The sequence below is a fragment of the Pseudozyma hubeiensis genome, assembly GCF_000403515.1.
Source record: "Pseudozyma hubeiensis SY62 DNA, scaffold: PHS59, whole genome shotgun sequence".
Lineage (NCBI taxonomy): Eukaryota > Fungi > Basidiomycota > Ustilaginomycetes > Ustilaginales > Ustilaginaceae > Pseudozyma > Pseudozyma hubeiensis.
The window spans coordinates 106,777-131,793 of NW_012133841.1; the positions used below are offsets into that span (position 1 = coordinate 106,777).

General features: G+C 56.8%; 8 protein-coding genes and 1 non-coding gene across 9 annotated transcripts; 2 read left to right on the forward strand and 7 right to left on the reverse strand.

The window, feature by feature from the left end:
• Positions 1-174: 174 nt before the first annotated feature.
• On the reverse strand, positions 175-1,692 carry PHSY_006576 (potential tRNA dihydrouridine synthase; the record flags this gene model as incomplete). Its single annotated transcript, XM_012337176.1, has 1 exon — positions 175-1,692. The coding sequence occupies one exon, from the start codon at positions 1,690-1,692 to the stop codon at positions 175-177; it is 1,518 nt and encodes a 505-aa protein (XP_012192566.1).
• A 660-nt stretch (positions 1,693-2,352) lies between these two features.
• On the reverse strand, positions 2,353-2,457 carry PHSY_007660. The gene has a single exon. It is a non-coding gene; the product is annotated as a tRNA-Ala (tRNA).
• A 723-nt stretch (positions 2,458-3,180) lies between these two features.
• Positions 3,181-8,779, reverse strand: PHSY_006577 (hypothetical protein; the record flags this gene model as incomplete). Its single annotated transcript, XM_012337177.1, has 6 exons — positions 3,181-6,338; positions 6,486-6,667; positions 6,864-6,981; positions 7,753-7,840; positions 7,942-8,076; positions 8,624-8,779. 6 exons carry the CDS (start codon positions 8,777-8,779, stop codon positions 3,181-3,183), a joined length of 3,837 nt encoding a protein of 1,278 aa, XP_012192567.1.
• A 1,303-nt stretch (positions 8,780-10,082) lies between these two features.
• On the reverse strand, positions 10,083-11,896 carry PHSY_006578 (serine/threonine-protein kinase Sgk2; the record flags this gene model as incomplete). The annotated part of the gene is made up of 2 exons (XM_012337178.1): positions 10,083-11,699; positions 11,855-11,896. 2 exons carry the CDS (start codon positions 11,894-11,896, stop codon positions 10,083-10,085), a joined length of 1,659 nt encoding a protein of 552 aa, XP_012192568.1.
• Positions 11,897-12,153: 257 nt separating this feature from the next.
• PHSY_006579 (hypothetical protein) lies at positions 12,154-13,953 on the forward strand (the record flags this gene model as incomplete). The annotated part of the gene is made up of 2 exons (XM_012337179.1): positions 12,154-12,262; positions 12,779-13,953. 2 exons carry the CDS (start codon positions 12,154-12,156, stop codon positions 13,951-13,953), a joined length of 1,284 nt encoding a protein of 427 aa, XP_012192569.1.
• Positions 13,954-14,053: 100 nt separating this feature from the next.
• PHSY_006580 (hypothetical protein) lies at positions 14,054-15,478 on the reverse strand (the record flags this gene model as incomplete). The annotated part of the gene is made up of 1 exon (XM_012337180.1): positions 14,054-15,478. One exon carries the CDS (start codon positions 15,476-15,478, stop codon positions 14,054-14,056), a length of 1,425 nt encoding a protein of 474 aa, XP_012192570.1.
• A 214-nt stretch (positions 15,479-15,692) lies between these two features.
• On the forward strand, positions 15,693-16,325 carry PHSY_006581 (hypothetical protein; the record flags this gene model as incomplete). Its single annotated transcript, XM_012337181.1, has 1 exon — positions 15,693-16,325. One exon carries the CDS (start codon positions 15,693-15,695, stop codon positions 16,323-16,325), a length of 633 nt encoding a protein of 210 aa, XP_012192571.1.
• Positions 16,326-16,438: 113 nt separating this feature from the next.
• On the reverse strand, positions 16,439-18,520 carry PHSY_006582 (hypothetical protein; the record flags this gene model as incomplete). The annotated part of the gene is made up of 1 exon (XM_012337182.1): positions 16,439-18,520. The coding sequence occupies one exon, from the start codon at positions 18,518-18,520 to the stop codon at positions 16,439-16,441; it is 2,082 nt and encodes a 693-aa protein (XP_012192572.1).
• A 560-nt stretch (positions 18,521-19,080) lies between these two features.
• PHSY_006583 (hypothetical protein) lies at positions 19,081-23,919 on the reverse strand (the record flags this gene model as incomplete). Its single annotated transcript, XM_012337183.1, has 1 exon — positions 19,081-23,919. One exon carries the CDS (start codon positions 23,917-23,919, stop codon positions 19,081-19,083), a length of 4,839 nt encoding a protein of 1,612 aa, XP_012192573.1.
• Between the last annotated feature and the right edge of the window lie 1,098 nt (positions 23,920-25,017).

The window sequence follows — 25,017 nt, forward strand, 5'->3', positions numbered from 1 at the left end:
TTTCTCTTAATCTACTTTCATAGACATCTCTCCGTCAGATCACCTGCCGAAGTGTCCACCCGACTCAGAATAGGCACACGCGCACCGCCGCCACACACTTGAAACGAGTGAGAAAGAGATTCTCTGACCATGCGAGTCACCACGCAACTGCCATGGAAGCCGAGCCGTTTCGCATCACTGCACCCTGACCCTTTTCTCGTCCACCCTCCTGGCCTCCTGCACCTCCCTCTCCGCGCTATCCGACCTTACCCTCGCGCCGCCGTTCGTCTTTCCCTCATCCTTGACCGTTCCCTCCACCTCCCCCACCTTCGCCGTGGTGGACTCGAGCACCCTCCTCTTCCTATCCTCCTTCTCCCCCGCCCCCTTCTCTTCATCGGTCACCAGGGGCGGCCTAAAGTACGGCTGTGCCAACCAGTGCGGCACCCACACCGGCCTACCCCCCACTCCCGCCTCCGTCAGGTACGACACGGAACCCGGAAGCGCCGGTTCCGGCTTCGCTTCCCACTTTGGATCCTTCATATCCGCCTCCAACCTCCTCCCCAGTTCCTCGACAAACTCTCCGTAACTCTTGACCCGCTCCGCACCAGTAGCGCTGCTGTCGAATCGGCTTTTGCCCAACACCTCGCGAAGATCACGATGCACCTCCAGGGCGGGACGACATAGCCTGAAAAGATGCGCTTTGATCGCACTGCTCTGCGTCGGGGTCTTGAGCTTGCCGACGATATCCAGGTATTCTCTGGCCATCTCCGTGATGCTCGGAAAACCCTTGTTGCTCGGGAACATCGTTTCGCTGCCCTCCGCTTCGAAGAATATCGCGGGGTTGTACAGGTTACCTTCGGCGCTCATCACGCCATCCGCACCAGTCCGCTCCAACGCCTCCCTCCAATCCTGAGGATACAACACGTTGCCGTTCGCAATCACCGGAACCTTCACCTCCCTCTTCACCCGCTCGATCTTCTCCCAATCCGCCAACCCCGTGTGATGACCCTTCATGACTCTCGTCCTCCCATGAACCGTGATCATCTGCGCCCCCGCTCGTTCCAACACCTTGGCATACGCTATCGTCTTTTCCATCGACTCGTACACCCTCATCTTCGCCGTCACCGGCACTTTGAGTTCCAAATGTAGAATGTTGATCAACCTGAAGATCAGCTCCCAATCCTCCATGAGGAAGCTTCCGTAGTGACCTCTCCTCGCGATATGCTGCGGACAGCCTAGGTTCAGATCCACTGCATCGCATCGATCCTCCACCACCTGGGCTGCTCTGAGCAACGTCGCCGGATCGTTCGCACAGAACTGGACGAACAGCGGTCGATCCGTATCCGCTCCGTCAGAATCGGAAAGGCTGAGGGAGGCAGCACCTTCTTCGGCGAATTCGCGGTTGAAGTTGACCTCTTGGTATTTGACTTTCTTCTTCTTGCTCGATTCGTCCGCAAACAGCTTGGCGTTGATCATGGGTGTGTAGACGAGGTCGGAACCATACCTGCGAGAGAGGATCCGCCAGGCTAGTTCGGACTGATCCACCATGGGTGCTACGATGCGTTGCGGTGAGCCGATGGATCGGTAGAAATCCCACGAGGACAGTTTAGCGTGCTTGGGCGTGCCTGTCGGTGGGAACGAGTCCAGATCGGGGATGATCACAGGTCCGACTTCGGTCGAGACCTGAGTGGTAGTGGGTACCGCTTCGGGCATGGTTGCGATGCAGTTGCTAAAGAGACGATGTGGTGATGAACGATGAATGCGCAGCTGTCGAAATGAGGGAGTCGGAGTCGCGCCGCTAGGCACAACAAGGCAAGCTAGAGGCCACGAAGCGGCGGCTCTCGCTGAGCGCAAGATAGGAAAGAGTATGGTGATGTCACCGAAGATTGTCTCGCTCGTCGACAGGGAACGGTGGCGAGCGTGGCTGACAGGTGTGTGTACGTGGTTTGATCAGGTGCAGGTAGGAAGGCAGGAAGGAAGGAAGCCGTTTCACCGTTCCAAAAATCCCAAATTTGAGTTTTGGCTTTCGGCTATCGCCGTGGCCTCAGCTCTGAAAATCGAGCCGTAATCGGGATCTTCATCACCCGATGCAACCCTGCCCTGCTACGTAATATGAAATGCCTGATGCCTCGTCTTGGCTCGAACGACCTGCTGCTCACACAAAGCACTCTGCCACATTCCAGACCGAATGACAAGCTGCCGCTGTCCAGAAAGGGCTTAGCCGCCTCGACCGAATTCTCACCAAATGGCGCTGATATCGAGGCAATGTATAACGAATGGCAAAAAGAATGGCCGACACCTAATACGATACAAAAATGGAGTAGTAGCAGGGATGGAAAAGGAAAAAAGAAACCAAAAAGTTTGACGTAGGAATGGAAACACAGGGGATCGAACCCCGGACCTTCGCTTTACGGACCCGCGAACTTATAAGGGCTCTAGGTATGCGGAAGCGACGTCATACCACTAGACCATATTCCCTCGTTGTGTACATCTTGGCACCTCAAGCAAATATAAGTCAATTGCTTGCAGGGCCCCAACAGATAGTCTGCTCACCCAGATTATGCTCACGTACTGCCTCTGTCAAGCCAATTAGCCAAACTCACGCCCGCACAGTGCAATTCGGCAAAGATATCGTAGCTGATCTTCAACGAGTATATGATAGATTGCAATCTAGGCCATTACAACGCCCGAGAGCCAGAAGGCTAATGAGGAAGAAGAGATGACAGGGAGGAGGAGGCCGACTCGAAGAGAAGAGAGACAGAGAGGATAGCCCAAAAATTGTCGTGACGTGTGCGTGCTGCTTGTTGCGTGTGAAGAATGCGTGTGTGAGAAAGGTGCTCCAGAAACCGAGTATAAGAGTACAATTTTGAGAGAGAGAAAGAGAAGAGACGTTTTGGGATGGGTACGATGCAGTGCGAGTATGACAGCAAAAAAGAGGATGAAGGAAATATAGGGGAAGGAGTATCATCTCTTCGTCGCCTTGAGCGCGGCAAAGGGGAGACCGTCGGTATACGAGTATGTTGACCGACACGGTGTGTACGAAAGTTGTTGCGCATTACCAATACGTAAGTTTTTTCAGAGATAGTGCGCGGCCGATACGCAACCGATCCAGTCTTTCGGATCCATTGGCAGGCCGTGGACCGAACAGCACTTTTCGAGCAAAGCGACTCAGAGTCGAGCTGAACGCCAACCGCACGAGGCCTACTCATCTTCGTCGCTGCGCGAGCGTGCCGAAGGCGACTTGAGCTCGACGTTCTTGCTGCTCGCCTTGGTGCCATCGACAGGAGCGACCGAATGCAGACGATTCCATTCCTCCAGCAGCTGATGTCCCACGGCCGGTTCCAGCTCGGTGCCATCGCGCGACACCTTGACCTGCCGATTGTCACGCCACGGGTTGCGCAGCTTCTTGACTCGTTGGAAGGGAAGCGGGTCGGTGCGAATCCATTCGACACGGAATGGCTTGCCCCACGAGTCGGACGACGACTGGCGAGGTGGGGACCGTGACATGGCCCCTTCGTCCAGAATGTGCGCAGGCGACTGATCGCCTCCAGTGACGGTGGCGTCCGTGGCATCGGTAGCGTCGGTGGCATCGGTGTGAGTGGAAGCGGATCGGAGCTTATTCTCAAGGATCTCGGCCTGTCCGCGCGACTCCATCTCGTCTAGACGCAGATTGTGAATCACGGCTCGCAGCGCAATCTGCTCGGCTACGCGAGGATCGGCCGACGAGTACGATGCCGAGTCGTACGGCCCCAACGAGGGCTGATCGCTCCGACTCACGTTCGCGTGCGTCTGATCTGCCTCCATATCCATGCGGCGGACGCCATACTCGTCTGGCTCAGCAGTGACGCGCGCGACCGAGTTGTCGGCCGAAAGCGCGGTGGCGAGCTTGGGTCGCTCAGCTGCTTCGAGGTCAGCACCGTTGCCTGCACCGCCGTCTCTCTTGAGCGACGTATAGGGCCACGTGCTCGATTGGGCGAAGGCACCAGCGGTCTGGGGAGTCACGGTGTCTTTTCGTTCTAGTGTCAGCATGCCCTTGAAAGACTCTGCATCTTCGACGGACGGCGAGATGGGCAGAGGCGACGTCATGGCAAGAGAATGAGGTGCATCGCCGTCCACCGTCAGCGTGCTGAAGAGGCCCTTGGCAGCCTCAATGTCGCCCTTGTCGAGAACGGGATGCTGTTGCCGCATTCCAAGATCGGGGGAAGCGACAGTCCGAAACTCGGGTGAACCGTCCTCGATGGTGTTTTCGTCGACGGATTCGGGTATCATCGCCGGAGCTTGATTGCCAGACGCGGCTGACAAATGTGAAGAGAGGCTGGCTCGGCGATTGCCTTTGCCCTCGTTGGTGGAGGTTAAGATGGGTCCGGCCATCTTGGCATAGCCATGGAATTGGCCGGTCGAATTGACGCCGAAGATTAGGTAGACAGTTTCACTGTTGCGGTAGGCTTGATCCAGCACGCTCTCGTTATGAGGCTGCGTGGCCCAGTAGCCAGTCTCTATGGATCTATCCAGATCGTCAGTGCGAAGACTCTTGAGGATGAAGAAGCGATGACGGAAGGCGGGATGGCGGAAGAGGGAAGAGTTGGTCGAGGCGTATGAGGCGGATCCGCTCGAACTGTAGGATGCTGCCGAAGCAAGTCCGCCTACCAGCGGTGGAGGCACGTCCTTAGAAGAAGATGGAGAAATGGGCTCGTTGGAAGACCGCAAGGATGTCTCTTCTGGAGATGTCGCGCCTGCGGCGGGTTCCGTCGACGCTCGGTCAAGCTCTCGCTGCTGTTTGAGCCAGGCAACGTGAATGCCACGTCCGCGCTGGCCGGCAACACCTGCCTGGGCCTCGTCGTCCTTCTTGCGCACGCGACATACCAACTTGGGACACTTTGGATCGTGAGGCCGCACCTGCTTGCCGTGAAAGTACTTGACAGCTCGATCAAGGTGGGCTTGGCTGGTGTAATTGATGAAGGCGCAGTTGCTGCGCGAAATGATAAAGATGGAGATGACACCATGGTCGTCGACATCCTGGTCATCGTTGGCGTCGGCCGTGTCGGATGCTTCGCCGGCGTGCTCTTGCGCTTCGGGAGTTGAGAGCCATCGGCGATACTCGTCCGAGGAGAGACGAGAGAAAACCTCCCACAGTTCTTCGACGGTGGCATCTTGGGGCACGTTGCCGCACCAGAGCACCCATTCGGATCTTGGACCTTGCTGAGGGTGGTAGTGAGGGCGCAAGCCACTGCCCGGGACACGCTCAGCTGCCTTGGAATTGGACGAAACATCCAGCTCCGATTCAAGGTCAGCCTCGGATGGAAGACCGGGTACACCAGCGACTGCGCTGCCGGATAGAGTCTCGGCCACGCTCGAGTCGGAACGATTCGAGTTACGAGCCCTGGCGTCTCGCACGTCGGCAGGTAGATCGAGGGTGGAGGAAGCGGGACGATGCGGCAAGCCAGTGGAACCTGGGAGCGGCGACGCAGTGTTGCCGGAAGAATTGGAGCTACGCTGAGCGCTGTTGGAACGGGCCGATTGATTCGACTGCCGACGATTGGCACCTCCTGGAGTAGAGTCTCGCGACGAGCGTGACGGCGGCTGATGGGGCCCCGAGCGCGAACCATGAGTGTATGCGCTATGGGTGTGACTCTGATGAGCTTGTGGCGCGGCGTACTGAGGCGCGGCGTGCAAGTGATAGGGGTACGAGGAAGTATAGTTGGAATGAGAGTGCTGTACGCCGTAGCTTGGCGTGGCCTGGAGCGACGGTTCGGCGTAGGGTTGTTGGTAGGATTGGTGCGATGAGGCGGAGCTGTGCGTGGCTGCGGGGGCTGCAGACGAGTAGAAAGATCCGTGGTAGGGTGGATACTGCATATGCGCGTCCTCTGGAAGATGAGCTTGTGGAACCTCGATGGGGACCCACGCCCACCTCGTGCGTGCCGAGTGGCCAGCCGCAGGGTGAGAACCTACAGCAGGAAACGACGGAGGGTAGTGAGGCGCATAGTGTGAAGCTGCGACGGCGTCGTGCGGAAGAGCGCTGCTTCCGGAGGCGGAGCTCTGCGACTGACTGCGGCTCGGAGGTCCGCGTGAATAGGGGACAGAGTCGCTTGGGTGATAAGGCGGACGCACGTAGTTGTAACCATCGTTGGGCGCTGGGTTCGCATAGGGCGAGAAGGCTGCGGCGGGCTGGTGCGCTGCATGATACGGCAAGTGTGCGTTGACATTAGGCGGCACATTATGGTAGCCAGCGGTGTATCTTGAAGAGGGGTTTGCCATATTGCGTGGAGGGGCAGTCGACGTTGCGGTGTGGGCGCGTCGATCGGTGTCAGCTAAGGTCGACTTGCGAGCCGAATCGGCGCGCGGTGGGCGCTGTGAGTTTGCTGGATTGGGAGACATGGCGGCGAGCGTAGCCAGCTGATGTCAAATCTAGTTCGATGTTTGGGAGGTCGCTGATGAAGCGAATCGATGGTTTGTATAAATGGTGGGAGAGGTGTACACAAAACGGCAGCCTGGACGACTTGAATTACCGAGTTGCAAAACTTGAGGGTGCGAGAGCGATGCGCATAGAAGACGCTTGGCAGCAGAGGTGGCAGCAACAGCTGGATTTGCTCCGCTGAACAGACCGCAGGGGAAGGTGGTAGCGACGGAAGGGATGATGTTCCGATGCGAGCTGAAGGGTATGGATCCGACCAGAGTGTCGAGCGAGGCCCTGGAGCGAGAGAGAGGAAGGAAGAAGGAGTAGCCAGTCAGCTTCTAGAACCGTTTGGAAGAGGGACGAGCGGAAAGGACGGACGAGATTGGGAGGAACAAGAATAGTAACGGGAGAACGTCAATGCGAGTGGAGGTCGAGCAGCCCAAGCCGAGATTTCAAGCAGAATCTGAGACACTGTTCGGCTAAATTTGACCTGAGCAGCAGGAAGCAGGACAAGAAGATCCGAATCGCATCATGCTGTAGTAGCGTCGAGCCGATCCGGATCCGACCGCCGAAGACGATACAGACGAGTGCGATACAGTACCATACCGCTGCGTACGACAATGCGGTGCACTGAATCGCACAACGAGCAGCGAAAGCGCGGGCAGTCTTAGTCGGTGGCCTGATCAACCCATAGCGATGGCTCATTGCAATTCATCGCCAAAATGGACTGTTTGCGAGATAACCATATGATCGACACATGGTGGTACCGTGCACTGCTGCTGCGCGTTCGGATGCTTGACATGGTCGCCGACGGCCAGCGCCGTACTAATGTTTATGCAGAACATGCTTCAGAGCAGCTGCCGTGGCAGGAGAGCTCGAAACAGAAGAGAGCGCGCCTGCATGAAGAGGCGTCGACGGAGTCTGGACCGGCCATGTAGACCAGCCATGTAGACCAGCCGAGACCTTGTGCGGGCAATCCCATCGGCAAGAGAGTGCCGCAATTGCAGCAACATCCGAGACGAGATTGGCTATGACAGCATTGCGCAGAGGCCGACGGTCCGAAGTTGCATAACCTGTTGTCGGCCCAGCCGAACGAGCGCGCCGAAAGCATGCCAAAAAAAGTAACGATCACAGATCGGCAGCGACTCGCAAAATCGAGATGCCGATTCCGATCAGATTTTCCATATCGATGCTGATCGTAACTCTGCGGCCTGAGAATGATAGCCAAGCATCTTCCGCTGGATGAATCCTGTGCCATACTAGCTTGCAGCATACGAGCTCACGGCGCGGGGATCCCAGTCGACGATCATGCACCAAGATCACAACCATCACTGCGATACTGCTAGCAACGTTCCGAGTATCGAGCTTGTGAGACTTACCTTTGAAAATTGCTGAAACCTCTTGGTAGAAGGTGCGACTAGATGTGCGAAAGGGTGTAGCTGCCGAGAAATATCGTCCGAAAAAGGGCTATTGAACCACAGGGCAGGTTCAGATGACTCGGGTCAGGCCAATGAGAGATGCTGACTTGGCGAGTAGAGGAAATGGGAATAGAGGTAGAGCGAAGCTACCGAGTCGATGGTATGGATCAGGCTGACAGAGTGTTGAGCCGAAGAGTCAAAGCGACAACACGTCGTGGCAAAGAATGGTTTGCTGATGTTGACCGCCTGGCAGGTGTAGGTAGTGAGGCCCTTTGCTGCGTTGAGCTGCGTGAGGTCGTGTCGAAGAGTGAATGTCGGAGATCGAGAAAGAATCAGACAGAAGTGTTATCTGGTTGAGGCGAAGGAATAAGCCTGAAGAGGCGTACGTCAAGCAGAAGAGATAATGAGAATAGGAGGGTGAGGTGGAAGCCGCTGAGAGGCAAGGTAAAAGGAGAGGTTGAAGAGCGAGGAGGAGATACAATTTCTCCGACAGGCTGTTGCTAGAAGCTTCAAGCGTTGCCGCCACTCGGCTCTTCTCCGGAGAGGAATAGAATGATGGAAGGGGGACGGAGAGAGGAAAGAGGTTAGGCACGGAGACGCGATCGTCGCCTTGTGTCGTAGACCCGGGGCCCGTCGGCCAAGTGTGACTTTGCGACGGGTTCAATGAAGTAATGAACGTGGCTGTGGGTGTGTTTGTGTCTCTGTGGCAAAATGCTCAGCAACAGCCACACTCTTTTGCGAAGAAATGAAAAAAAGGTTCAAAATGAAGAAAAGGAAAAAGCACAGCAACGAACGACAACGCTAGCCGCCCACTCTAGGGCAACCGACTCACTTCAACGATCCGAGAGAGAGAGGTGGGAAGCAGACCAGGCGACGTCATGGACATCCAGACGATTGCGAGACTCAAGCAAAGCAACAGCCAGAGAAGCATTTGAAAGTCACAGGAAGTTGCTCGCACCGCGTTCAAACTATCTAGTGGTACAATCATGCAAACACCGGTGGCGAGCCCGGACGTCGGTGTCTGCACGGTCGGTGTACCGTCAAAAAGCGCGTCTGCCGGTCGGACGAAAAAAAAAGAAGCAAAGACATTCAAGCCTTGTGTACCATGCAGAGAGGGGTACTACACGACATTCGGGTGGTTCGATTTCGCAGAAGAAGCTGTCCTTTGGCTTTGAAAACGCTGCAGTTGTCTCGGTGCTCAGTTCCTTACTCGACCTTGCCGTCACCCTTCAGAAGTGGGCAGGTTCATTTTGAGATGGTGGCGTCCGGTGGCTGGTTTGGAACCAATTCGATGAACTGCAGTCCGGTGTATCGCGCAGCGTGCTCGAACCACCGAATTCAAGGTTCGGATGCACCAAGCGCAGCCGTTGACTTTTACCTGCATTTTCGTATTTGAGTCCAGAACCAGGTTCGGTTGCAAAACTCAAAAATCTGCACTTGGTCGCGACCTGCTTGGCAAGAAGCTGAGTTTGATCTTTTTTTTCCCTCCAAGCCGCAAAGACCATGGCAGTTTGCTTTCAAGCATGTCGTACAATCGATTGCTCCGCTTTCGTCCGCTCGTCCAATCGACATCGTTTCGTCCGACGACGATTGAAGGGACCACGGCTGCCAGGTTTACCCGAGAGGGGTGCCGGCAGTGGTCACGCCCGCATAATATCGTCCGCCTCTTGCCGGACGCCTCTTGGCCCGGCTAGCAGCGGCCAGGGTCTGATTGGTCACCTCCGCCCCGCGGTTCCGATCGATCTTCGGTCCAAGCCTGTCGAGTACGGATCGCTTCGCTTTGCTTGCGTGCAGAAGTAGTTGTGCTTTGCATCGTTTGCCGCAACATCCGCTCCACGCTCTCAACACATACGCGCCCGACGCATCATTCGCCGAAGCCATCTGCCAATGCTTGGCGCGGCACTGCTGCATGATTTCCCAATAATCCAAGCCACATCTTGGTTCAGCCTCACTGCATCGGCCTTTGATGCTCAGCCAAGAATCTCATGCTCTGCGAGCCGTCAACGTCTTTGGAAGGTTCGGAAGCAAGCCTTTGGTCGACAAGCAGACGACTAAGAAAGCGTGAGAACAAAAGAGTGTGATTATCGGATCTCAGCGTTGATCACGGGGTGAGACGCTAGTCGAGCAAGACGATGAGAACAAAAAGTATCTACAGACAACGAGGAAAAGTCTCATGCGCGCCATTTTTGCATAAGGGCGGCAGAGTCTCGAAACGAAGGGCTATCCTAGCCGGGACTAGCCGTGCAAACGGTGGCAGGATCGACGAAGGGTGTGCGGTAGCATTCGAGCTCCTACTGTTGCTTACGACGAACCCTGTGCATCCTCTTCACACCAGGGATTGGCAGACCCAAAAAGTCGATCGTCTCCTTGACCGCCTCCTTGGCCTGCGGTCCTGTTCCGGGCAGCAAGCTGAACGGAGGCAGTGTCAGGTCCCTCTTCGTCTCCACCTTTGCCTGTTTTGAGTACAGGTGCTTGACAAACTCTCCAGCTACATTGTTCACCTTGTCCTTTTCACCCAACGCTACATCGTTCACCGCATCCTTGACACCCAGCACTGCATCTTGAGCTTCATCGCTTAGGCCGAGAACCTTCTTGGTCGCAACGTCTTCACCGGGAATAGCGCGTTTGATGGGGATTCCCTCAACCTCACCTCCGTTGTTCAACAGTCCGTTGGCGAAGAGGTCCTTGTCGCCCAAAGCGCGTCGGCGGGAGGGAAGTTGGATAGGTTTGAAGGCAGGAAGACCGAGTTCCTTGGTGGTGCTCTCAAGGGTGCCTTTGACGAGACCTGCGCAATCGAATGCGGTGCAGACCTGGTTGACGGTGGATATGCCTTGGACGGCCGGGCTAGCAGCCTGCTTGACGGGCGCGAAGAGGAGTGGAAGCGCGTCCTTTTGAGCTTGTTTGGCGAACTTGTCACCCAGACTTTTAAAGCTGCCCAGGTCGATTCCGTCGGGCGAGATCGAGTCGCGTTTGGCGGCAGAACCTCCGAGCAGCCCAGTGAGGAAGCTGTCCGCTCGTTGAAGATCCTCCTTGTTCCCAGTCTTCAGACCGAGATCGAGAGGTTGAGCAGAAGCATCGTGTCGCTTGAAGGGAAGGACACCCTTGAAAAGCCCTTCGGCAGAGTCGAGATCCTGCTGGTTTCCCGTCTTGAGACCAAGATCGAGGGGCTGTACATCACGGCTGCCCAAACCCGGCAAGGAAAGCCTGTCGAGAGGCACATCTTCGCCCAGGACGTTGAGACCGATGCTCTTGCTTCGCTTGCTGGGAGAAAGCTTGGGAAGCGCAAGGTTGTGAAGGTTTTGGCCGAAGATGTTGACGTCGAGCGGGTCTTCTTCCGCACGTCGGTTCAGCGGGTGCACGGTACGCTGACCGAGCGTCTGGTGGTTCTCGGGCAGGTATTCGGTTCCCTCGCCGGGCTGGAGAGCCTTGAGAGCGTCGAGGAGACGCTTCTCTCCGGCGGCTTTGGCGGGCGGAGCCTGGTTGGTGTGGTCGCCCTCGTTGTCGAGAGCGCCCAAGATGGGAAGCGAAGGAACGAGACTGTGACCGAGCTCCCTCTTGATCGCGAGACCCTGGCTGGAGATCTGTCCGACGAAAGGCTGCAACTGATCGGACGGCAGCAGACGCTTGTGTTCAGCTGGCAGGGGCGGAGGCGTCGTGATCTTCTTGGCGGCGTCTGCGAGCTCTTTGGCAGACGGCTCGAGGTTGAGGTAGGTGAGAGGGGTGACAGGCTTACCCTTGTCGTCGACGTGGGTCAGGGCCAGGGGTGTGGTGACAGAGTCAGCGTGCGCCTGACCAAGGCAAAGCGCGATGACCACGACGCTGTAAAGCGCGGCGAAGGAAGTGGTAAGCCTCATAGCGACGAAGATGTAACGAGACTGAAAAGAGCGTGATGGAGTTGACGTGATGCCCTCGAGAGGAGGAAGGAGGTGGAAGAGGTGAAGGGGGAAAGGGGAAGAGGTGTAGAGAGGGAAGAAGGTGATGGTGGTGAAAGAAGGAGGGTTTCAGCTGAGGACGGACAAGGACAACAAGGCATCCTTCATTCACCTCGATCTAGAGCGCTTACCAGCGGCTTGGGTCTTGACGTGACAAACCAGGCCATGCTCATCCCCGCACCAATATCTCGGTCCTGTACTTCTGTTGTCCCCTTTCTGAGCTTCGTTGCCGAGCCAAGTGAGGGTATGGTTCCCTCCCGCCACGAGCTGTGGAGACCCGTATCGCGTACCAGGCCACACGCCACACCGACTGACAACACCAGTCAAATCTCGAGGAGGAAGGGGCAATTGCTATGGCCGAGCAGGCAAAGTCAGCCTCAGTATTTGTGTGGTACGTCACAACCCGTTCCGTGTGGCTGAGCCTCCAGGAATGGATCGGACGTCACAATGGATGAGGTCCGTCGTGCTGCATCTCATTGTGGCGTCGAATGCAAAACGGCGATACATGAGAGGGTCTCGAAAGATCAGCGCGGCAATGGGTACGCGTGCCACACAGTTTGACAGCTGTCGTCGAGTTTGGGTCGCGTGCATTGCACTTCACGGGAAGCAGCAGAGATTTACACCAATTTGCACCACCTCCTGGAATTTCGCTGCAGATTCGAGGAATGCCAGGCGCGTTTTTTGTCTCTGTGTTGATCAAAGGGTATACAGTTGGTCGCAGACACAGTGTGAGACAGCATAAAGCTCGATGGGTGATGTGCGCTCCGTTGGACCGGTTGTGTCTCTACGCTTTGTGGAACAGGTGTGAGCTGGTTTGTGGTACCGTTGCCTTGGGCCAGACCACGACGGCATGACAGCGAATCCAATCGGCGACGATCTGCGTTCGATGCCGATCGCATCTCGCGCTTAGGCGATCGGCTGCCGATTTCAGCTTCGATTTCGATGAAAGCCTTAGCCAATTTTCGAAGGAAGCCTCCACTCGGACTGCAAAGGTCATTTGATGAACCTGTAAGAAGACGCTCTTCATCGTGACACCCTCACCTTGGTCTCGTCAGACCTACACCACAGCGTCCAGGCGGTGGCCACCATCATGAACTCGACGTATCAGCTACAACGAGCGATTGGCTCTGCCGTTGGCAAGTCGATCGGCAGCGGTGCCGGTTCATCGCGGTCCATGTCCCGCTCACTTGTCACCCAACCACTCCGCCGTGCCGCACTTTCGTCCCGGCAACAACCTCTCACCGTGCCTACCAGGCTGGAGCCCTTTCCATCACCTCGCGCCTTCTCGGCCTCTTCCCAAACCCGTCAAGATCGGGCCTCAGACTACGCCGACGCACCCGAAAACTACAGCAAACCTTCCTCGTCCCGATCTTCCAAACCGTGGTATCGTTCTCCTACGACGCTCGTGCTCGGTTTCATCCCCATCTTCACGTTCGGTCTGGGCTACTGGCAGATCAAACGACTCAAATGGAAGGTGTCCCTGATCGAAGAGCTCGAAGACAAACTTTCGAAGGATCCGCTTCGTCTCCCGCGCAACATCAACGTCGATGTTCTGCCGCAATTTGATTTCCGTCTGGTGTCGGTAAAAGGGTCCTTTGATCATTCACGGACGATGTTCGTGGGACCCAGGGTGAGGGACGGTGTGATGGGATACCATGTGGTCGTGCCGTTCAGTAGGAGCGAAGGTGGCGGCATGATCTTGATCAACCGCGGGTTTGTGAGCGAGAAGCAAATCGAAGGGACGGGAGAGAAGAGGAGGCTCAAGGACGAAGCGATGCAGAGCGGAGAGAAGGAATTCGTCGCTTTACTGCCCAGGATCTACCCAGCAAATACGTTTACGCCGAACAATGTTCCGGAAAAGGGAAGCTGGTTCCACGTCAATCCGTCCCAAATGGCCGAATGGGCTTCCAACAAGGCCGGCGTCGAAGCGCTTTCCCTCGCAATGAAAGAGGCAGAAGACAGCTACACCCCAAGCGCAGGCGTCGCAGAGAGCGTCAAGAACATGCTTGGTTCGAGAGAAACGCAACGCGTACTTCCGGTGTATCTGGAGGAAGTGTTTGATGGAAACGTGGGCGAGGCAGCGGCGAGGGTGGCTCAAGGTGTACCGGTGGGTAGGGCGGCGACGATCGAGTTGAGGAACCAGCATGCTGTTTATGCGGCGACGTGGTTCTCCTTGAGCGCGTGTACGGCCGTCATGTTCGGTCTGCTCGTTCGTCGTGGTCGATCCTAAAGCACACAGCACACATGTAATCGTATCATCCACACCACTCTTTTGCACACGCAATCATCCATTTCCATCTATCTAAGAACCATGTCGATACAGTTTGCCTCTATTGCGTCTTCTTCTCGGTCTCCTTCGACTTGGACTGAGCCGGTCTGGAAACGGAATACCCAACCGTACCCGCCAACACAGCCGCAGCGCCGCACCACAACCCCACTGTGCCCGTCGACCTCTCGACCAGCATGACGCTGACCATCAAGCTGACTGCCTTCCTCACCACCAGCACGAGCGTCACCGAGAGACTGCTGACCTTGGACGTCAGACGATTCACGCCGTTGATGCAGAGCAGTTGGGTGGCCACGTTGAGCAGGAGAGGTGGGTAGAAGCTGGGTATCCAGACGCCGGTGTTGGATGGGAGGTGGGCGGCGATGTAGGAGAAGGGTGGGAGATGAGTGAGGTCGAAGAGTTTCTCCTGGGTGACGTCGGGACGACGGGAGGGGAAGGTAGGCGGTTTGACGAGGGCGAGGAAGCGGCTGAGGAGGGTGGTGGTGGAGTTGGCGGAGGAGGGAAGACGGGTTGGGGGACCGAAGCCAAACCACCAGGGCGTGGTGGAGTTGGCATGTTGGATGTCTCGTAGCAAGCTCTCCGGTCTGAGCGCAAACATCGGTAGTGAGAGCAGGTGGGAGTAGAACATGGACTCTCTCCAGTTCTGATTGCCGTAGAGCTTGAAGGTCTGCTCCTGCCATAACCCCATCAACCCGGTCAACACGAGTGCCGAGAACAACAGCAATACGCCCGTCAGGTATTGTCCAGCGTCAGGCGCAGCCTCACCCACTGTTGAGGTGGATTTTGTGCTAGTCGAGTATAAGGTACTGCTGACCACTCCGAGTGTCACCAGAACGACGCTACCCACTTGCAACCTCGTATAGATCCTCTTCTGGACCAACCATCCCAAGATCATGTTGATCACCAGACCGCCCGATCGGAACACGATGTGTACGGGCATAGGCACGTCATACGCGAACGCCATATTGTTGAGCAGGCTCGTGCTGAGGTAGAATGCGACCTGGACGATCCATCTGTACAACGGAACCGCTCGTGGTTTGAAGCCCACGAATGGAGGAGACGAAGAGAACCGGAGGAAATACGGTAGGGAGGATAAGGTGGTGACGAGGAACTGGGCGAATGTGATGAGCGTGCCTGCGGAAGGCAGTTGACGAGTGGCTAGCTCGAGCGTGTATGCGTTGGAGCAGCAACCGCCGAAGATGAGGGAGAGGATGAGAAGCCATTCCGGAGCGGTGGTGGAGATGATTGCGGTTGCAGTGGAGGTTGTGCTGGATGCCTTGGCTGCATTGCCGTTCAATTCGGATGCTTCGGAGGTGGCGACGGAGCGATGCCGCAGCTCGTTGTCCTTCGCATGTTCCGACACCGTCATGACGAGCTCTAAGACTACCTTGCGTCGAGATGTGGTGGTGATGAGCGTCCGGGAAGAGCGAAAAAGCTGCGCTAAGTGTTGGTTTCTCGTCGGCTGCATCCGAAAAGGCGGAAAAGAGCAACACTTCTCCTCTGTGGTCTCTCGCCGCGCGCAGCTCAGCTCCAACGCGTAAACGAGCCGTCGCCCCATTTTGCTTCTCACACCATCAACCCCCTTCCATCGCAAGATCCACAATGGCGTCCACATAGCCTCACATACAGCCCCGTCGTGACGACTGACCTCTCACATCGCTTCGATGGCTTGAATCGCCCAGATGTCGTCCGTCCGCACCGATCCGGCCATCATCCTCCCCATCAGCGACCTCTCCCTCTCCCGCGACGTCACGCTCAAACTTCGTCTCGCTGGGATCGTCACTGCCGTCTCACCCACCAACTCCTCCCTCATCCTCCTGTCCGACCCCTTTCCCGCTTCCACCTCCTCCGCTGGTTCCATACTCGTCGATCTCTCCCTCTGCACCGACCATCCGGACGATACCGCCAGACTCTGGAGCAAGAACGCGCAACTCGTACCGCCCGAACTCAAATCCACCCTCATGGTGATCGGACATCTCACGAAACGCTCCACACCCGTGGACACCGGCTTTTTAGCCGAGAGCAAACCGGACTGGAGTCGTGTACAATTGAAGGATGCTGTACAGCTGGGGAACGGTAAGGAGTGGACAGAGGTCAACAGGTGGTTCGTGGTGGAAGCCTTGTTGGTCAAACCGCTGGGGAGAGAGTTTGATCTGAGGTTGTGGAACGAAACCGCGAGGTTGAGATCGATTCACCTTTGGACCATGTATGAACGAGATCAGCAGGCGAAGCGTGATCTCATCGCTTGCACAACCACCCATGTCAGTCCCGTACAGGACAGGAAGGGCAAACGAAAAGCTATCGTCATCGACTAGTATACCTCTCATACATCCACGACATATTCACGCATACACACTCTCTTCCGCTCTTGCATCGTCCAGATAATGACATGATCTTGTATTTCTACTTCCCATCTCAAAAGATACCCTCACGGCAGATATCCGCTCTCCGAATAGATCCTCCTCTTGAAGCGCTTCCACAACTTCTTGTCGACCATCAACCTTCGTGCCAGATCCATCATATCGCCGATCGTAGCCGAAGCGAGCGAATAGTCGGTGAACTTCCTCAGCGGTTTTGCCAGTTTGACACCGCGCTTTTTCGACGCTCCGACCTCTTGATCCACGTCTTGGATGTCGGATGTGATGAAGGGACTCTGCAGCCCTGCTCGATGCAGTTCTTGCTCCAGCAGCGCTTTCGGTACCGGACCCGGTCGGTCGGAGCTGGTGGAGCCAAACTCGGTCCACAACACCTCAGGTGTGTAGGTGGCGTATTCGAGCCGGTACGAGACTTGCATCTTTTCCGCCTCGTGCTGTCTTCGTTTTCTCTCCTCGTCGTCCTTACCGTCGTGCTTGTCCTTCTTCGTTTTCTTTTTATCGACCCCCTTTTCCTGTGTGAATGCCGATGTGGAAACGTCGTCCTTCTTGGGGTGCAGGATTTGCTCGATAGCTTCGTTCTGCTCGTCGATGTCCATCACCCACTGACTGTATCCTAACAGGCTGAGGTACGTGTTGGTTCGCGAAGGAGAGTCCGGCGATGCATGGCGGGGGAGAGCTTTACGTTTCTTTTTCTTGTGCTTCTTGCCTTTGCGCTTCTTTGGCGGTGTGGGTCGATGGTGGTGCCTTGATAGCGTGCCGAAGGGAGACTCCGACTCGACTCCTCCATCTTCTTCTTCCTCGTCTGCTTCCTCCACCTCGTCCTCGTCTACCGCTGAGATCAAACTCGACGAGTGGGCAGCAACATACCTCGCCGCTTCGCTCGTGTTGTACGTCCACAACCTGATGGACGGGTAGAACGTCGGAATGATGCTCGGTGCGATGTAAAACACCGAGTACATATCTTCGTTCGTCCTTCCCTTGCCTGGCAGTGTCGAGTAATCCTGCTTCAAATCGCCCGGCAGCCCTGGTTCTTCCTGAGCCTCCACCTCGTTGTTCTTCTCGATTTCTTGCTGATACGCCTCCTCCTCGTCCTCTTGGATGAAGAACGCGTCCGTGTTCATGTGACCAAAGTGTTGCCCAACAACCGTGTCCTGATACCGCAACACGATGTCCGTATACCTTCGGTAGCATCTCTCAAAGTAGTTCCCTGCCGTCGGTGGTACATGACCCAACAGATGGACCTGCATGCCTCTGCTCCTGAACAGGTTCAACTGGACCTCTAACCAGTCCAACTGTGCTGTACCGGGATCCACATCCTTGCCCTTTGAACCTCGTTTCGTCTTGACGCATCCATCCACCGCCTTGTTGTTGTCGTAGAAGTACAACGTATTGAGCGACATCGCAGCGAGTCGATTGGGCAGGATCTCTTTCACGTAGTAGCCTCCTTGTTCGAAAGTGTGAAATTCGTATTCGGGGATGTGATCTTGCCAGATCTGAACGTATTCCTTCGTCACGGCGTTGGGACCGGGGAAGAGAATGTTGTGAGGAAAGATGTCGTTGTTGCCAACAGTGGGGATGAGGGGTACACCTGGAAACGAGGTTTCGAGCTGATCGAGGACCCAACGGTTGAGTTCAAAGATCTCTTTACTGGATCGTGGCACGCGATTGTCGTTGTCGTGTCGCGCCGAATCGCCTGTCCAGATGATGAAGTCAAGGCCGACATCTACACCTCCCGCAGAGGGAGAGATCACATCCGCATGGTCATGTTTGGAAGAAGAGTATTGAACGAGATTGCGAGAGGCCCAATTGAGACTCGACTCGACCAGACGAGGCGGGGAATCACAGTCTGTCAACGCCGTTCCCCACCATCCCGCGCGCAGCTTTCCATCCGGCTTGCCCTTTTTGGGCTTCTTGTGATGACACGCTCCACTGACCGCTGATGCGTGTTTGTAGTGTGGATCGGGATGGAGGTCTGTGACGTGGAGGAAGCGTCCGAAGGGTTTCCTCAGCGTGTTGATTGGTGCAGACGAGGTCGAATCCGCCTGAAATACTGCTTGCACCGGCGACGATGCAGATGCAGCAAACATCTGCGAAACCAGCAGCGCAGCTGCGGCTGCGGCTGTCAGAGCCCGCATGACTGTGCCTGGATGCTACGTGAGCAGCTCTCTAGCGATATATGAGGCCGATGGAGATTGTCGAACCGCAGCTGGTTCCTGTTCCCGAATCTCAGCGGGCTCGGAGGCAATCTAGAACTGCAGATGCCGCAGCACGTCCTATACGAGCATCTTTGGCTTGGAAATGAGTTGAATCTGATAGTGGGGGACTGATTGTCGAGATGATGGAAGTCGAGGTGGACGACGATCAACAACAAAGTTTTAGGCTCTTGCAGCGGTGCGTCACTCGGCTCCCAAAAGTCCGAATCGCGCCTATTTTCTCCACACACGAATGCAGCGAAGATCGTCGCACTCAGCCGTGCAGCCACTCTCTGAATTTACCGAGGAGACTCAGCAGCCGCGATCTCACACCTTGCGCCATTGCTGCCCCAATCCCATTGCGAACCTTGACCCTTCACACTGCGATACGTCGACACAGAAGATCGTTCGTGAGACACTAGACACGACACACAGCTAGTGTTTGGCAATAGGTGACTCAACTATCTTTGCATCAAAAGCAACCACTATCGTATCGTACAGGATCACGTCGAAACATACCCATCTAGCCCGTTTGGCCCGTTGCCAAAGATCTCGGCAAACACCTCTCTTCCCGGCACCTGCAAATCTCCCGGATCGCCGATGTACGCCCCGTCCGCATCCACCTTTACCTCCTCTGCATCCTCACGTCCATCGGCGTCTGCTGCTTGCATGCGCAGCTTCCGTCTTCGCAGCCTCTCGGTCTCCCAAATATCCTCAAAGCTAGCCGCGAGGTTCTTGAGTCCAAACAGATATCCGCTGTCCGGACCATCGATGAGTTTTGGTGGGAAGCGAGCTACCGGTAGACCCTGAGCCGCTCCTCCCTCGCCGTCAAAATCGTAGTCATGACCCGTGGTGCAGTGGGCAAAGTCAATGATACGGATATTGATCTCTCCCTTCCTTCGCCTGCGTCGCAACAATGTCGGCTCAGAACCACCGCCAGCGATTCCACTTCCAATGGGACCAAGCAATGGACTCGATCCAATAGAGTAGCTCGCTCCACCATCCACCAAATCCGTTTCCTTGTTCAACGACGACACACCCGAGGGCGTAGATGCTCCACCATCCAAGATCATCTGACTTGGAGCTACCGTTCCACCCACTCCCTGCGAACAGCGTCGATCGAATTCCTCCTCGAGCTTGCGCTGCGTCTCGCAGTCGCCATCGTAGATGAACAGCAGACTGCTTGCGTAGAACCGATATCCTCGCAGCCCCCAGATGATCCTTGCCAAATGATAGATCTTCTGCAAGATCAGCGGCACGTGATGCATGAGGATCTTGCTTCCATCGTAGAAAAACCGCGCCAGCGCATCTGGGAATTCGGCGGGTAGCACTTTGCGTCCAAAGTACTTGTCTTGGAAGATGAAGTCATGGTGCGCGCAATCGTAGACCTGCATACCGCAGATGCGCACACCGTGACTGCGAGAAGTCGTCTTGTCGCACTTCTTGGTCTGACTCTTCTTCTTGGCATCCGTTGCATCTAGACCGTACTGACGCGTACCCATCTTGAGATCGAGCACGCAGGGAGACTTGAGCCGACCTGTGAGATCCTCCATGAGGAGGAACTGCTCTTGTCGTGTCTGGCAGGTGCTGTCTGAGGACGTTCGAGCCTCTGCAGTCGCTGCTTCGACAGCCTCGGCGTCGGCGCTCGCTTGGACGGAGCCAGCAGTGTCCTTGCTCGCGTCGACCACTGGCGTGTCATCTGCGCTCAGCGGCACGCTTTGTGCTTCTGCAACTGTGTCCAAAGACTCTGGCTCCTCAGACAGCTTCAGCATCTCCATCTCGTCGTCCAAATCAGTCGACTGTGCAGGCGCCTGTTCGACCAACGCTTGCTCGCCAAGCTGGCTGCGTCCAGCAGCTGGGATCTTGGGCTGGAGCGAGAGCGAAACATCACTGAGCACGCGTCGTGGCTGCTGCGCCGAGGCGCCTACACGGGATGCGCTGGTGAGCGTGATGCGTGGAGACTCTTGCTCACCACCCGCCGTGGTTCTCTTGGACGACAAGGATGAAGTCGAAGCGGTCAAGCTGCTTGGACCAAGCGGCGGCGTGCGAGGTGGAGTCGAAGGATGACGTGCTTGACCACGGTAGTGAATGGGTGAAGAAGACGCGGTGGGCGCAAATTCGCTGGCGACGCTCATTCTTCCGCTGCCTGTGGGGTCGGGTGTACGAAGGCCGCCTCGAAGCGTTTCCGCCGCCATAGTCTCTGTTGAAGCTACGGGGGGTCCAAGATTGCGCGTGAAACGGAGCCTCTCTCCTTCTTCGCTCTCCTCCCAGGCTCTTGCCAGGCGTCTTCGATTCTTGCGAGCATTCCGCTTTGCGCTCGATTCGTAACGAGCCTCGAGGCCATCTTTGAGCATGGGACTGCTGAAGACCTCACGCAAGACCTGCTCCTGCAATCTGCGATTGACCGTGGTGATACCGCGACCGTGGATGCCATGGACGTTCTGCGCGTGAGGAGTGTTGCCGGCGGCTACCTGGGACACATGCGAAGCTTGCGAAGGCGTGCGACTAGTCATGCTGAGCGAACCGATCGCCGGGCTGCGTGAACGAGATAAGAGACCGAGTCCGGAAGTGGCACGACCCAGGCTAGATGAATGCAGGCGGTCCGAATCGCGACCTCCCCAGTCGGCCCCATGGCCCATGGAGCGGGTGGATCTGGGCGATGCATCGGGAGACATGGCCGGCGTGATTGGGGTCGAGCCGAGGTCCTTCTCCACATGCTGCGAGGATGAAGTCGACCGCTGAATCTTGGGGCGTGAAGCTTTCTCGTAGGATGTCAGCTGAGGAAACGAGTCGGTATCGGGGCTGCTCGCTCGTTGCAGCTGAGCGTCAGCTGAAATATGGACGGCACCGGTGTCGATTTGCGCGCGTTCCAACGAGGAGGCGGGTCGGCGCGGGCGGAGGGGGCTGGAGGCTCTGCTCCTCGAGATGCTCCGGCTACGGGATCCCGGGTCTGCGGCAGAGTTGCTGTGCGCTTCCGTCTTGGACGCCAGATTGCATCGACGGAGGATCCATTCGGGCACGATATGTCGGTTGAGATCAATTGAGACCTCGGGTATCTCCTTGCCCCAGTCCTCTTGGCCCTCAAAGACCTTGCGACGAACGCGGTTGCCACCGTGCGAACTGCTTCTCTGTCGTTCGAGGCGAGCGTTGCCAGCAGCCGAGACATTGCCTTCATCCGCGCCAGCGACGGGAGACGGCTGCGCATCCGTCTTGGCTGCTTCTGATGGCGTCACAAATTCGGCATCGGCGAGCATTGGCGGCTGTGCTTGCGCTTCCTCCGGAGCCCTGTCGACGTGTCTGTACGTTACGTTGAGAACTCCGAGATACTGAGGAATGAAAGCGAGCAGAACAGGATGCTCCCTTTCGACGGCCTCATAGAATTCGTTCTCCCTCCCGACGAGCGGTTTGCAGACAGCGCGCTTCGAGAATTGGAAGATGGAGTTGTGGCCGCCGACTTGATTGTGGTAGGGCTGAAGCTGCACGACAGCAGGCAACTCATTGGATGACACGGCGCGCGATCGACTCGACACGCGGGCCCGGCGGGATGCTGCTTCCGCACCAGAATGCGCCACACCGCTGACTCCACTAGAATGAGCAGGGGCTGTCCCAGCTTCCCATTCAGATCCACTCATCTGCAGATCATCCTCGTCAGCCGCGTCGTGGTCGAAGTCGGATCTGCGTCGCTCGTCTTCAGAGCTCGTCATGTCGGCGTATGCGTCGGTGGCGTCGTTGTCTGTATCGACCGTGTGTAAGGGAGCATCTAGCTGGTCGTCGCCATCCTCCTCGTAGTCGGATGAGCTTTGTGCCATTTCGTCGAGGCTGCGCCTGCGCGTCATCGAAAGCTTGCCTGGCCAGCCTGCTCCTGTCCACTCTGTTTCGGGCACGGAAGAGTGGCGCTGCAGAAGGGTCGAGGCCGGCTCTGACGGATCTTGACGGGCTTCTGCATTGCCTGACTCTCCCCGCCGGCCGATTGGACGCCGATTAGGACTGAGGGGGGGAACCCTGAGGGGCGATGTCGGTGCTTGTTGCAGATCGCGAGAACGTGCGATCGGGATTGGTTGCGAATCGAGCGGCTCGAGCGAAGAAGGATCGAGCAGATGGCGTGCGTCGAGATCAGCAGCCACATTTTCGGGTGAAGCGATGGTCTGCGATCGTCGAGGTCTACGTTGACGCGAGATGGGATCGGACGAGGCGGAAGCGATCAGAGGTACGCTGGCACTGGACGCGGTCTCGGCCTCTGTGGACGAAAAGTATCCGCCGGCGATATCGTCGCTTTGAGCTAGAAGAAGCGACGGCGTTGCTGGACGAAGGGCGGTCGGGTCTGCATCTTTGGCAAAAAGCAGTGCTGCGGAGGTGCTTGGTGGATAGGGATCCAACGGGGATCGACTCGAAGGAGCTGACGCCTTGGCTGAGCGCTCCGAAGGTGCGAGCGTGGGGCTAGCACGAAGCGCCTTACGCCTGCCGGACGGCTCGTCGCGTTCGCCTCGCGAGCGGTACGGGGCGCCCTCTTCGATGACGGCGGTATCTCGACTCGACGCGAGCGCTGCACGCGAGGGTTTGGAGGAGGTCTCTTTGAAAAGGTGAAGGCTGACACTGGCCTTGCGACCCGAGCTGAGCATTGCGGGAGGCAGACTGAGTTCGAGATCTTTGCGCGACGCATCGGCAAACTCGCGTGCAAGGACGTCATCGTCGTGTAGAGTCAAGGATCTGCCCGGCGTGCTTCTGGCGCTTTTGGTACCAGGACTTTCACGCTTTACGGGTGGACGACTATAGGTGTACGTTTCTGGCGGGGAAAAGGGTGCGTTGGGGTTGAAGACGACTGAGGATGATTGGAAAGATGCCGGCACTGGCGAGGGACGAGAGGTGCTTGCCTTGCTAGGAGACCCGCCATTGCTGCGGGAGGTCGCGACGAAAGAAGAGGAAGAAGGTTCGCCTACACTGACCGCGCCTGATGCCGCTGCTGCGCTCCCACCGGCCGAATCGCTGTTGAGTGGTGGCAGAGGAGGCGAAAGGACCTGAGCGATGGACGGACTGGAGAAAGGGTTTACGATGGTCGCGCTGGAGACATTTCTGCTGGCCGGTGGAGAGAAGGAAGTCTGGACCGGCTTCGGAAAGTTGGGCGGGAGCGATACATGAAGCGAGGCGGTGCCGAGCTGGGCGTGTATCGAGGGGGAGAGAGCGGCTGCGTCGGGGTCGGCCTGCGGCTGCGACTGACATGGTATCGTCAGAGTGTGATCGACCGACTGCCTGCGGAGATTTGGCGCGTTGGAAGTCGAGGCGTCCGTCCGCAGACCGGTTGCCGGGGTGCAGGATGCCTCGTCGGCGGTTGCAGAGTCCGACATGACGACGGCAGCTGCTACTGAGAGCAGACGGCGTCAGTGGATGGAGGCCGTACCCAGCCGAGGACTGGGCAGGTACGTCTAGAGGTGTGACTTGCACGCTGCACAGAGTCACGTCGAGTCCATAGTACTATAAGAGCCGACAGGAGATGGATGTCGATGCACTTGATGTGATTCTGGGTGCGGATGTTGCTTTGCTGCAAAGATAGACAATCCAAGTGTTGCGACCTGAGGCGTGTCGGCGGTGCGAGCGTATATGGTAGGTCGGCCGATGTTTAAGCGCGATGCCTGCACCACCTTGATGACGCTGACGCTCGAGTGATGATGGTAGGGAAGAATGGCCGGAGCCGAAGATGATGGAGACGATGGTGGAGGTGAGACAGAGAGAACACGAGTGTGTGTGTGTGCGCCCAGAATCGCCTACCAAGGCAGCTCGACCGCGGGACACTCAAAACCCATTTAATGATTTTTTTATTTATTTATTCAATCAAAGGCGAGTAATTTACTTGCATATCGAAGATCCGTGGTATCACGCTGTCAAGGCCAATCAATCAACCGCGACGAGGAGATCAACACAGTTTTGGACCTGCAAGGGCCAAGCGCTGGCGTTATCATGCCGCGCAATTTGCCGACCGTCCAACGTCGCGCCGCGGTGCCGTCGTACCTCTGCTCTGAAGCATTGGATCACCTTCAGCAACGACTTGGTCGTGAGCTGTTGATCGCCCGATGCGAGGGCACTCGGGACGGCCAAGCGCACAGGAGGTCGCGGTGGGAATCATGAGCGGAATGTCGATACACTTCGACTTCACACCGGTCAAACAGACCACCGGGACGATCGCGTATAAAGACTTCTGCGCCTCATCTCGCAGCTCAGATCATGCATAGCTCTTGTTCTCCGTTCTCCTTTGGCTCTGCTTCTCCCTCGACAGATGACAGTGCGAGCGGCAAGAGATGCGATGTACGCCATCTGCAGAGGCACACCCCACGTTCCCTCCACGTTCGGCCATTTTCTTTTCCTTTTTTTGACTTTTGGTCGGCATAAGCGCCAGAGTGGTGTTTCAATTGAGAACGTGGACGTCTGTCTTGGGTCTCTCTGTGCGA